The sequence below is a fragment of the Miniopterus schreibersii genome, assembly GCF_964146895.1.
Source record: "Miniopterus schreibersii genome assembly, chromosome: 8".
Lineage (NCBI taxonomy): Eukaryota > Metazoa > Chordata > Mammalia > Chiroptera > Miniopteridae > Miniopterus > Miniopterus schreibersii.
Genome location: NC_138109.1, coordinates 66,341,001 through 66,355,012, shown reverse-complemented (window position 1 = coordinate 66,355,012; position 14,012 = coordinate 66,341,001). Strand labels below are relative to the sequence as shown.

At 39.5% G+C, this 14,012-nt stretch overlaps 1 protein-coding gene across 2 annotated transcripts in view; it reads right to left on the bottom strand.

Annotated features, from left to right (window-relative positions):
• NUP153 (nucleoporin 153) overlaps window positions 1-13,590 on the bottom strand; it is a 63,770-nt gene extending 50,180 nt beyond the window's left edge. The window contains exons 1-2 of one of the 2 annotated variants that reach the window (XM_081143969.1): window positions 12,962-13,590; window positions 49-274 (exon numbers count right to left, since the gene is read on the bottom strand). In XM_081143969.1, the coding sequence (XP_081000095.1) occupies window positions 49-274; window positions 12,962-13,072 (337 nt within the window). In that variant the 5' untranslated portion in view covers window positions 13,073-13,590. The remainder of the gene's footprint in view (window positions 1-48; window positions 275-12,961) is intronic. The other variant, XM_081143970.1, reaches the window with a different exon arrangement.
• Between the last annotated feature and the right edge of the window lie 422 nt (window positions 13,591-14,012).

Genomic DNA, 14,012 nt, shown 5'->3' with positions numbered 1-14,012 from the left:
CATTGTAACAGTTAACATTTATACAGTTCTCCCTTAGTGCCGGTTTACCTTCTGCATTACTAACTGTTGGCTCAGGAGTGATTCTCCCATCATGAATATTAGCGCTCTCCTCATCAGCATATATCAGATGATCATCTTCTCTATTTTCCGGCCACTGTGGTCCCTCTCTTGTGTCTGTTGAGCAGCTGCATACATCTTCATTCCTGTTGAAGTATCTCTGAAGCCATCCTGGCACAATATTCTTAACAGATTCTGTAACCCTGCTAAGAATGCCCTGTTGGGGAAAAAACACGTACGGCAGTTTTAGTAATTTATCTTTTTAAGTAAGTACCAACTTACAAAGAGCCATACCAAGAAATACACAACTGTTTTAAACAAAGTTTCCTAAAATTCAGTTACTTGAGCTAATGCTGACATAATGGTATTTTACAAATTCTACAAATTTCTACTTTTTCTTTCTTCCATATGCATACATTCATGAGTCAATAATTATCCCAAATGGCCATACTAGGAATCTTTAAGAAACTCCAATAGGCCATCAAATAAGCAATAAGTTTAAATTTAGTAATAAGATATGCACTAAAATGTTAAAATCTAAGAAAAGGCATCCATTTTTCTCTCAGCATATAAAAGGAAGCAATATAAACAATAGCTTCAACAGCTTCTTGAAGCAATTATTTTACTGTGCATTCTTTTAAAAAGAACAAATAATTAGACAAATAAAAACTAGACTTTTTTTTATCAATGACTCTCTCTCATCACTGATGTTTCTATCTCTCTCCCTCTCCCTTCTTCTCTCTGAAATAAATCAATAAAGACATATTTGAAAAATAAATAAAAGACAGGCAATAAAACAACTAATCTAACATAATAAACTCACAAAATAATCTAAAATGCTTTTCGATGGCAAAATCTCAAATATTGCCAAATATTGCCTGAATATCTGAGGAATTAATTTTATTCTGGTAACTTTTAAAGGGAGGAAAAACATGGAATTTAACAACTATCCATATTAACATTTAGTGTAGCTTTGCTATGTGCTAGGCACTATTCTAAGCAGTTTATACATATTATTCAATTTAGTCCTCACAATACTTTTAAGAAGCTGGTATTAATAGTGCCACTTTATGAATGAAGGGACAATGAAGTTAAATAACTTGCCCCAGATACAAGCACAACTACTATGGTTTATCTAGGACAGAGTAAAAGCATAGGTGGGGATTGGTAGGACCTATGAAGTTTGAGTACTACCTCCCTGTACTTTGTAACTCTAGGTAAAATAATAGTAATACCCCCTCTCCTGCTATTATCTGAATGAATTACAGTGACGATCCAGTGAAATTATGTGAAAGCACTTTGCAATTTACAAAATATAACAAACATATACTGATAATTTTATTACTAATGAGGAAAAAAAACCTCAGAAACAAACTGGAGTGAAACAATCAATTTTAGGCAATAATAGCCATCCTAGTAGCATTAGCAGAATTTCAGAGAAAAAGTCTGGGAAAGGAAAAAATGAGTTGGCAGGTACAAAAAACAATAAAGTCAAGGCAGAATGCATAAATAATCATGAAAGCAAACCCAAGACAAAGCAGCCTTGAGAAATTCTGTCAATGGAAAAGATGGAAGACACCTGATACAGTCACCTGACCAGTATTTTCCTTATTGATTAGAAAAGTGTAATTATTTTTGGGAAACTGGGAAATATGTAATTATTTTTCCACATATTCTCCAAACAGAAATTTTAAACAGATCTACAATGTAAGCTCTCTAGCAACACATGAAGCCAACAGCCCTAGAATACTCACTACTGAAAACACTACTGCACTGTTTCCCTTTTCTATGCTAATGTTACATAGTATTAGTTACTTTGGAAACAAAGAGTATAAACCTACATCCAAATTTAATATTTATAAAAAACACAGTATTTACTGTTTTTACTTATTACTTATACTTAATATTACCCCTCCGCATATTTCAAAAGACTTGAAAGTGAAGTGCTTACAAGCTATAACATAGTCTAAATAAGACTTGAAAAATGTAAGACGTATTTTTTATGAAATGATAAATTAGCTAAAGCGCTATCGCAAGAATTTAGTAAAATAAGCCTTTTGTGGACTTCCTCTAAGGTGTTTGCCTACTAAAAGTATCAGAGATTCCTGTGATCCCTACTCAACTGAGCAAGTACAGAACTTCGATTAATACCATACTTAACCAAAGGTCATTTCTGTGGCAGCCTTACATACTGTGATGAAAAATCAGTTATCAAAACTAATCCATCAAAATGGATGTAATAAAGCTCATTCACTCAAGCTCATGAACTCTGCTTGAAGACCTTCTTTTTTCTAAACTAAAACCTAACCAATTTAACTATCTCAGCCCACAGCAGCTTAGAACAAGAAAATCATGGAGGGGGGGATGTTACTAATAGCACAATGAATGACAGCACGAAGAGCTTGACAGTAAAAAGAAATACAGAAATAAAACGGACTTGGAACCATTATTAGAAAACAAACATGTCTATACTTCAATATACCTCTGTAGGGTAAGTGACCCTAAGTAACCAAGAAAAGTTAAATCAAGCTCTGTATATTCTAGCACTAGTGGTCCCTTTCCCAGTAATGTCAGCATCATCTCAGGCTCTATCCCAGCCCTACAAGTCAGGAAGTAGGGCTCACCTGTTCCAACAAACACTCCCAAGTGATTCTGATGTATGTTAAAGTTTGAGAACCACCACTCTAGTTAAAGAGATTAGGAAATTAGATACAGTTAACAAAATTACAATACAGTTTAGGAGAAAAGTCCCTCTACTAGAGGTTAATAAAACTATGTATACTTAAAGTCTTAAGATTCAGTTGAATGGAAAACATATAATGTAGAGCCCTAGTCAATTAAAATAGAAGGTGGAGCAAAAGTAGGTTTATGAATTTGAGTACACAAAAGTTTATTCCTGCATTATCATTTATTAATTATTGTATTCTTTTCCATACAAACAACTGTAAACTTACTTTTGCCCCACCCCGTATATCATAAAATATTCTAAAATGAATGAGAAAAACAAATTGCAGTGGTCTGTGCAGAATACAATGTGGCTTATAGAACCACTTCCCCAGTGTTTCCCAGACTGGTCAGGATTTTTACCTGTACTATTACTTAATGACTTTCTATCCACTCATTTCTCTTAATAAATTAGCTTTTCCTACACAATAAAATGTATCAATTCACAGACTTGATGCTATGCTGGTCTTCACTTGCCCTCCCCTCACTCCATTCTTGATATGCTGTCCCACAAAACTGGCTTCTGGAAGAACTGGCCTACAAGAGATAGTAGAGGATACCAGATATTAGAGGCTGGGAGGAAAGAGAAGTCTTTCTTCCTGTGCTCCCTCTCTGCTTAAGAGTCCCCTCTCCAAAACTACAGTTCCAGGAGGTGGCTCCTTCTCCACTCGTTACACGATTTCTTCCCTTCATCCTTCCAGTCCTGGGGATGGTAGCAGCTTCTGTTACTGCTAGTCTCTGGGACTCTTGCTATCCTGTATTTATTCCTTTAAATACAGGATATCTCTAAGTAGACTCTCAAAGATACTTCAGTTAAAACATCCAGAGTGAACTGTTTCTTGGCGGGTCCCTGTCCTACTTGCTAATTTTTTGTCTATTAACATGAAAACTAAAAAGTCAGTCCATGTTGTCAGTTAGATTCATCTTCTCTATCAACAATGGAAAACATGTACCACACCTGGGAAAGTACTCTTATTACCCAAAAGTTACATCCAACCTTTATCTCTGTAAAAAAGTACACAAATAGGCCAGAAAAGAGGCTTTGTTGTGGTGAATAGTTTAGAATCTTATCTAACTCATAGATGTAAAAGCAGACACTGCTTTTCTTCATTCAATCAATATTTACTGGTCGCGTACTACATGTCAGGCACAGAAAACTGGGGAGACAGCAAAGAACAAATTCCTGCCTTCTTAGAACTTATATTCTAAGTTAGGGAGACAAATGAACAAACTAGTAAATACGTAACACATAATATGATGATTTGGTGCTATGTACAAAAATAAAGCAGGGAAGCAAAATGGGACAGGTATTTTATTTAAGCAAAGACCTAAAAAAGTGAGAGGTAAGATATGCAAATTTCTAGTGGAGAAGTATTATAAACTGAGGGAACAAAAAGTGCAAAGACTGAAATATAGGAGTGTCCTTGGTACGTGCTGACCAAGCTTCCAGTAACCTTTTTAATAAATGCAAAATCTAATAAACTTTAAATAACTACCCTTTAAAATTCCCCTTTAATGTGTGTATGAGAGAGAATCTATGTGTAACCTTTTGTTCTGTAGCTTATATATCTGGTCACTATAAAAGGACTAAAACAGTGATCCTCAAATCGAATTCTTCAGACCAGCAGCTTTGGTGTTGATCTTGAGCATGTTAGAAATGGAAATTTTTTTTTAAAGCTCCCGAGGCGATTTTTATGCCAATTAAAGTTTGAGAACCACTGTACTAAAATCCTCTAAAAACTCAATGACTGTCATCACAATTCAGGCCATCGTAAACATAATCCTGAGTATAAGCTTTACTACAACGAAGTCTTAGATAAAAGGCATCCTATTTCCATAATCATCTCATTATCTATCAAATTACATTACACCAATTTTTATAAATTTCTACTTAATAATATAAACTCTGAAAATCAAACTAGACATAGACATAAAGGTCTTACCTTTGAAACTATTTTATTTCCAGTGTTAAAGATCTGACACAATAAATAACCAACTACCAGATACTGGAATTTTAAAGCTACCAAGAAAAAGAAATCTCCTGATTACACACAGAACTGGGCAGGAGAGTATAAAGAGGTAAGGGACCCTGTCAATGAAATAAATTTGGAGAACTACTTCCTGCCTGGCAATTTTTTTAAAGAGTTTCAAAGTACTAAAGATAGACTTCAGCCACTAATGGAAAACTGAGAAAGAATGAAGGGAGTTAGAAAGGGGGTAAAACAGTTTTCTTATTGAAGAAAAGGTTCCTGACTCTATTACCGAAAAAGGTCTCTTTTCAGGAGTTCTTAAGAGAAGATGCTTCAGGTCTTTAACAGGAATAGGGCAAATCAGTTTTCTATGTGAATCTGAACAAAGAATGCTTTATGATATTTAAAACAAACAAACAAAAACTTGAAGGGGAAATAGAGTAAAGGCCTACTAGGCATGAATAAAGTCCCACTTTACCAGATTAGCTTCCTCCCTACTTTCAGGGGCTTCAGGGGTAAGCATGACTGCCACCTAGGTACATCTTCCTCCAAGTCTGGGACAGTCACTCCCTTACATGTGCCAACTGTGCCCTGTACTTTCTACAGGATGGCAATTAGTCTGTCTATCACCTCCACTAGAGCATCAGCTCTGGGAGGGCAAGCACTAGATCTGTACAATGCCCAGATCAATTGGTACATGGTTTTAATTTATCTACAACTATACTGCTCAACAACTCTCTTATTCCCACATATGAATATTCCATGACAAGTTTCTAAAAAGGTCATCAGTAATTCTAGAATTTAAAAATAAATAATACATTTGCTTCGTGTAATAGTTTCACCTTAAGCAAATATTATTTTTGTTGCTACACTAATAACCCTTCCTCCAAAACAAAAAACTAAACAAAAAAACATGTGATGTTATCCAAGAGCACAGGGAAATTGAACCATCCCCTGGAATGATAAATAACACAAAGCCAACTAAATAAAGAGAAGCAGAAAAGTAGCTAAAGAAAGCAAAATTAAATGAAGGTCTTAGGAAAAATCAACAAAACAAATGGTGCATTAAAATCTTAAAAATACTCCTTGTAATCCTAAAGCAAAGTCTACACTAGATAATCATAAGTAATGAAGTTGAATTCAAAGGTAAAAGTGTGTGTGAATGTTTAAACTTGGACTGGAGAAACTGATCCGGTGTTTTCTCTCCAAGAAATAAGGGTTCTGCATCTGGCACAGGACATCAAAAATTCCACTGAGATTTATAATAAATATTCAATATGGGGATCAGAAGTAAATTAAATTCAATACTACACACATATTAAGCATATTCAATGTATAAGAACTGTGACTATATTAGCTTTTCAAATTACATTTAACCTGAGTTCAAGGACTAATGAAAGAAGGCTGAGGTGGGGCAAGGCTCTTCTACAATCCTAACTCAGAACTCATTTGTAATGAAGAAGATATTCTTTTCCTATATATCTTTTCAACAACTGGAAACTTCCAAATAACCACAGACATCTCTCCCATGTGGCCAACTCCTTATCATTACCATATAGCAGTGATTTTCAACCAGTGTGCCCACAGCAAGAATTTTTACAACATGCAACACCTGCCTATTTAGTCAGGGGCACTGACCTCTTTTCCCTTAGACTGTCAATAAGAAAGTGACAACAGCCAACACAACAACAGCCATATAGTGTGAATGAATCAAGGTAATACTTTTTTGCCCTGCCGGTGTACCTCAGAGGTTGAGCGCTGACCCAGGAACCAAGAGGTCGCCGGTTCGATTCCCAGTCAGGGCACATGCATGGGTTTCAGGCTCAATTCCCAGTAGGGGGCGTGCAGGAGGCGGCTGACTGATGTTTCTCTCTCTCCACCCCTTTCCCTTCCGCCCTCTCTAAAATCAATAAAAGCACTTTTTTAAAATTATACCTTTTTTGATCAGATCAGCAAAAATAGATTTTTTTAGGTGATGGGAAAGGTTGAAAACCACGGCTATACAGCTTCCCTCCTCCTTATATACAGCTCTCTACTCCTGTTCGTTTTCTTGGCTTCAGTTCTGTTCGACTCTTTTCTTCACATTATCCTCTACTAAACAGTAGTATCCAGATCATAAAGTCTCCTCGAATAACTTCAACGGACTTCTAACTGTAAATATCAGATACAATCCATACTGAGTGCTAAGGCTCTGGAGCCCTAGTCCACCAGAATACACAGATGTGACCTCCACCTGCTCTTCAGGCGCCTTTACTCCGCTGAGGCCTGTCGCTCACCCTTAGCTCTCTTCCAAGGTTCTGTGCACACTCTCCCTACCTACTGAACTCCCCTGCCACCAGCTCTCCTTTTCAAGCTTTTTAAAAGTCTTATTTCATATAATCTGTCTAATCAGTGTTCCCCTTGCTCCCTCCAAGCCCAAGCGAAGAACAAGACTAACAACCCAAAACATCACGTGAGACTTAAAGAATGTCTAATTAGCCAGGCCAGGGGTGGCTATCGACCTAGGATCCAGGAAATCAAGGTTCAAATCCAGGTCAGGGCACATGCCCGGGCTGCAGGCTCAATTCCCAGTCAGGGGGTGTGCAGGAGGCAGCCGATCAATGACAACTCTCTCATTATTAAAGTTTCTTTCTCTCTCTCCCTCTCCCTTCCTCTCCCTGAAATCAATAAATATATTTTTAAAAATATCTAATTATAAAAACACTAAAAAGTAAAAACATAGATGTCATTCTAATCTTTCAGTTGTTTCCAGCTTTTTGTGGGCGTTTTTTAAACAATGCATCTCTAGCCTAACTTTAATACTTAGTTATTTCCATGAGGAGAAAAAGTAGTCAAGTATTCAAATTCTAATGCTGTTATAATGAACCTAGTTTCAATAATCTGAATTTAACCTACAAATCTAAATTATTAGTTGTTGTATTTTTCAACCAACAGATAGGCAGTCAGCAGCCAAGCTTTCCCTATCTACCTAGTCCAAATCCTTCTAGACACTTAAAATCCAGACTTCATTTCTCTTCTCAGCTTCAAGAGATCAAGCCAAAAAACATGAGCATAAAAATTATTCTGGCTAAAGAATTAAAAACTATCATTAGCCACACATTTCCAAATTCTTCAAAACTCTCTGTGACTAATGCAGTAAGGAGAAACATGACCTGGCTTAGTCTTATTTTTAGTTATCCGTATTATAGAGGCAGTATTAAAAATCAACAATAATCAAACAAGGACAAGAAAAGGTATCCCTAAAGGACCCTCAAGCTACCAATATAGGAGACCCAATAAAAAGCTAAAGCAGTTTAGTTTAACCCACTCAGAATTGTCTACAAGATATTGCCACTTTTTTTATGTTTTTATTGATTTTAGACAGAAAGGGAGGGAGGGGGAGAGAGAGAGAAACATCAGTATCAGTTCGCTGCCTCCTGCATGTCCCCTACTGGGGATCGAGCCCACAAGCCAGACATGTGCCCTGACTGGGAATGGAACCTGCGACCTCTTGGTGCATGGGTCAACGTTCAACCTCTGCGCTACACCGGCCAGGCTACCACTTTTCTTACACAATGTGTAAGATTTTATTTCTTAAATCACACTATAAAAAAGATAAGTGAAATCAAATAAACTGACAAGCAAACTGAAATATCTATAGACAGAAAAGGCACTGTACTATCCTATTTCTGACAGTAAACACAGTAAATTGCATCTGGTGGCGAGACTTTAATTGTATATGTGCTTCCCAAAACACAGAATCTTTTAAAAATATATTACAACCATGACCATTATATCTTTCCAATAATATGCTGTGCCTAATGAAAATGTTTTAATTAGTGACATCAAACCAAAGTGTTCATTTTACTTCGGATAGATAACTCCTCATCGAGGGACTTTGCAGGAAACGGAGAGAACACGTGGGCTTTATGATCATTTATCTTATTAGAAAACTTAGTAAGTAAATTGATAAAATATCACACACAATAGCCTCTCATCACAAACAAAATAATGACATTGCTGAAATAATTTAATACTTGAATTTACTTTCCTATACACTTAAATGTCTGCATTTCTATAAGGAAAACATTTTAAAAATACTTAAGAGAGTAGTAATAGTTTAAAGTTTGGCCTCATCACTTAACAAACAAGTCCTTAAGTCCAATATGTGCCTATAAAAGATTGAGCTTCGGTACATAAAAGCAAAAACCTCTACAAAGAAACAGCAAAATTCAGAGACAATTAAAACACTTAAATCAAAAGGTTCTGCCCTGGCCGCTGTGCTCAATGGTTAGAGCTTCAGCCATCACATGGAAGTGTCCAGGATTCCATTCCAGTGTCAAGGATTCCATTCCATGAAGGGCACATATCTGGGTTGCAGGTTCGATCAGTGTGGGTCGGGATGCATTCGGGAGGCAACCAACCCATATGTCTCTCTCGCATGGTTGTTTCCTTCTCTTTCTCTCTCTCTCTCTCTTCCTCCCTTCCACTCTCTCTAAAAATCAATGGAAAAAATATCCTCGGGTGAGAATTCACAAAAAAATAAAAATTAAAAACAAATAAAAAGGTTCTATTTAATCACAACAGTTTCAAATGAGTCCTTACTTTATATGCCAGGCTCTGTTCTTAGAGCTTTACTTATCTCATTTAACCCTCACAACAATTTCCACTTTACATATGAGTAAATTGAGCACAAAGAACTTAAAAAACTTGTATTTATTTACAAGTTTATTCCAAGTCCTGGCAGAACACAGACCCAAACCCAAATGCTCTAAATCCATTCTAGTAGTTTCCCCCCTATCAACTATTTCCATTTCTATTTCCCTGGATAGAATTAAGTATCTAGGATAAAGAAAATAAAGATAAAAATCAAAATCAAAACTACTTAGTGACTTCAGGAATGAGTTAGGTATTCAACCTCTAAATATCCCTCCTTTTCAAAACTAAGAACATGCTTTAGCCTTCAAATACCAAGCAGAACATACTTATTTGGAACAAAGTATCATGTAGAAGGTACCAAAACAAACAAACAAAAAACCCCATATCATCACATAAATCGGGGTAAGACAAACCATGGTCTGTAGGCCAAATTCAGCCCCAGGCCTGTTTTTATAGTCTTCAGGCTAAGAATGGTATTTACATTTTTTTAAGGGTTGTAAAAAACAAAACAAAGAACTTGCAGCACAAACCTAAAATACTATCTAGTCCTTTATAGAAATAGTTTTTGGACTCCTGATCTAAGTTACTGAATAGATAAAGGGGTTTCCTCCCCCTTTATGAAATACCTAAATGCATGAACTGACTTGTAAGACAAAATACATCTAGTAAGATAAAATAAGAGGATTCCCTTAGCTCCAAACCAGAAGACAAAACCTCTGAAGCACATCCCCCCAAAAAAGGGCAAAAATAAGTAGTTCCCTCTCACCAGGAGGTGGCAGTAGATTCTTCCAGAGGCAAGGTTCTGGTTTGCCCATGGGCTCAAGTGTTTTGTGGTGGCTATTAAGAAAAGCAGCTTGACCTTCCAGAGCTGACTTTCTGGGCCTGACAATCTGCACAAAAAGGAAATCGGAAAGGAGACTGAACAGGTGACAAGAACTAACCACATCCTTTTTAGTGACCTGTTCGCTCCCAACCAGAAAAATGACACCATTTCCTAAATGCATGTGGGCTAAGAATTAGGGGATAGGAGAGAAGACAAGTGAAAAACGATCAACTTACATCACTTGAGGGATGTTCTTCACTTATGATTCTACAATTCTTAAGTTACTACACTTCAGTTAGCTGAGTACGATAATGGATTTCTGTGACCACAGCTTCAAGCAAGATGGCATTTTTAAAGATCAGAAGTTAAAAGTACAACTGCAAACTTTAGATATATTTCAGCAGAGCTAAACCAGAAGTCAAAACAGGAAACTACAAGTCAGTTGAACACATGCAAAAGTCACAGGTACTGCGTGACTGCACAAGCCGGCTGGCCTGACAGGCAATGGCAAACATCCATTTACTAACAGTGCCAGACCTCTCATTCTTATTCCAACCCTCTACTACATAACCAAAACTGTCATTTTGCTCAGAAACCCTTGAACACTTGATCAAATGACATTAGTATAAAACATGCCATGTCATGAAGTTGCCTGCTATTCATGATGACTCAGCAGCTGCTGCAAAACAGAGGTGACAGCCTAGGATAGTAGACAGCAAGTCCACAAAAGTTCCAGTAAAGCAAAGTCCTTATTTTAAGATTTTTTTTTAAATCAATAATATTAAATAGAGCATTATTTTGCATATTCCTGAATACTTTTCTTTGGTAGCTTCTGACAATATTAAGTAACACCTACAGTGTTGATCAACAAACCCCCAAACATCTTTAATACCAATTCAAAAGCTAAAAATGTATTTTTCTTTTCAATTAAGTGACTGAGGCAAGAAGCTGAAAGTATTTTAGATAGGGAAATAATAAATTATCAAGCTCTAAAACAAAACTACACAGCCTAAAATTATATCAGCTCTAAGACAGGTTGGATCATAGGTGTTATGTTAAGGCATCATTTACCCAAATTTAGATTTTTACCTAAGTACATTTAAAAATAAGCTGTGATTATAACTTTTGCCACCTGGAATATATTAGCGCCTTTCTAAAGTCTGTGCAGACAATGACCTGTTATTTAAAACATTTCATTTTTTATGTGCTAACCTTCTTTTAAAGAGATCTAAGAAAGCACTCAGAGACATTTACTCTTCAGGAGAAACAGAAAGCATGTGTCTAACTTCCACTCTACAAAAGGATTAGGTTAAATGGCCAGGCCTGTGACCTGAATTCTAATCTTAAATCTGCCTGCATGCACCCCTGTTCCTCACAAAGAAATCTGAATACCAAGTACTTTCTTTTTATATCTGGGGAAAAACTGGTGGGAATATAGTAATGCCAAGACTTCTAACCATTAGTAGAAAGCTACTTAATATTATAAACCACAATTTTTGCTATTAAAAATTTCCATTTTTACTTTCAAAATTGTTTTTTAATGATACAATTTAACACTACCAGCAAACATGTTAGTGTTCAATATTCATCATCACCCTGCATAAAGCAATCTAGGAAACCTACCTTTAAGAGTATGCAACAAGTTATCAGACCCTTCCGACATATTTTTGCTTTTTAACAAGTTTAAGACACACACTTACTTGCTACCTTAGTATCATTGAGTTTTATAAGTGATTTTTATTAAAATAAGTTAACATTTTCCTACTCAATCCCCATAACAAACAAGTAACATTAAAAAATAGAATTTTCTCAGAATCAAATGTCTCATTTACAATTAGGATAAACTCTGTTTCATAATTTCGAACACCCAGGAAAGAGCACACTGGGCGGTTACATGATAAGACCACCAACATTCGTGTGTCAAAAGTACCTAAACTTCTGGAATACGCCCCATAATATTAAAACATTTTGTGCACGAGAAGTGGCGTCCTGGTCAACTGTGCATAATGCAATTCTAAGCTCCAAAATAATAGGAGGTGGTGAGCTGATGGGGGAATAGTCTCGCAACAGAGAAAAGACGTTAAGGGTTGAGAGGGACTTTCAAAATGCCCCAGTGCCAAGGTAACTGTAACCCGGCTTAAAAAAAATAAAAAATCTAAGCCAATGCTCTCTGATCGGGGAAGGTACGTGGGCAGGGGAGAGGGAGAACTAATTATTAGGTCGAGACTAGGTTACTCCACTTTCTAAGTAACGGCGCCCCCACCAGTCCCCAGTGCCCCAGAGACAGATTTCCTCGGGGCAGCCCACTCCCCAAAAACACTGAAACGCGGGAGACTAGAATACAACACGCTTAGGGGCCTCCAGCCACATCTTCCTTTCTCCCTCGAGAGGACGTGAGTAATACCCTCAAAGCCCCATCCCCGCCAAAAACGAAAGAAGCGCGCTCCGTAGGCCTAGAATTTCTGTTCCCGCCCTGCGCCGGCCGGGGGAAGCCCCAGCCCGGGAGGGTTGGGAAGAGGCGGCCCGAACCACACGTGTGTGCGGCAAAGATCGGCCTGTCTCAGCCCACTTCCCGTCGCTGCCCCAGCGGCCTGAGCTCCCGCCGCCGCGCCCGGGCCTTTCCTCGGGCCCTCCGGTCCGGTCCGGTCCCGTCCGCTCCGCTCCACGTGGGGCGCCAGGGCGGCTCACCCCTGTTCCCTCCCGCCAAGTTCCCGACCCGCAAAACCACTAGGGAGTCGGGGTCCCGTACCTGGTGCTTTGGTCGCCCCTGCTGGTAAGGCTTAATTGGCCCCTGGTGGCAACGCCGCGTCCGGATCTTGCCGCCACCGCCCCCTCCTATTCCTCCGGCTCCCGAGGCCATGGCGGAGCCTCCGCTGCTTCCCGCTCCGGGGCGAGTAAGGGGGCGGGAGAGGCAGAGGCTGCCGCCTTAGAGCCCCCTCCCGCCCACCCCCAGCCCACAAGTCCGTCCGCGCGGCCCACACTGGAGGGTACAGGCGCACCAGGAACCGCGAGGCGGCAAGCAGAGTGGAGAGAGAATGCGCGCGGGCAGCAGGGAAGGCGGTGGCGGCGACAGAGGCCGAGGAGCTGGCTCCGGTCCGGTAGTCACTCGCAGAACCCCTCCTCTGTATGTGTCACGGTCTCTATGGAGATCCCCCGCAGAGAACAGGGCGAGCGGCTCTACGCGCCGCTGAGGCCTAACGCGACCGCCGGCTGATGGGGATTCTTCCTCCGCCGCCCTAGCAGTGGCTGCCGCAGTTGAAGCCGCCGGCGCCGCCCGCCTACCACTCCCCTTTGCGCACAGCGCGCCCGCCCCGGCGTCGTCGTCCCTGCAGTCGCCGCCGTTGTTGCGCCTATTGCTGCTGCTAACCACGCCGCCGCGGTCGCGAGCCAGGGCGCCGTCACTCGTTAGCGCCCGACGCGTTTCCGTCATCACGCTGCGACCGGATGATTGGCGAGAAAGCCGGAAGGGCTGAGCGAGCCCGCGCTCTCTGCCGCGCGGCACGCTGGGAAACGTAGTTCAGCCGGGAAACCGACTTCTCTCGTGGGGGGAGGGGGGAAAGCGGAAGGAGACCCGCGGATCGCCGCAGCGCACAAAGCAGGGGCTCTATCCCTTGTACTACTCTTAGCGGTCAACTTGGGCTTTGCAAAAGGCGTTTTAGCTTTCCCACTGTACTCCCCGTTGGTAAAGCGGGCAGAAAGAAGTAAGCCCTTAGTAAACTCAAAGACAGCAACTAATAACCAATAAAAACTGGTTGAAAAAACAATATCCATAGTATTTAAGCCTAAGCCAGAATTAGAAA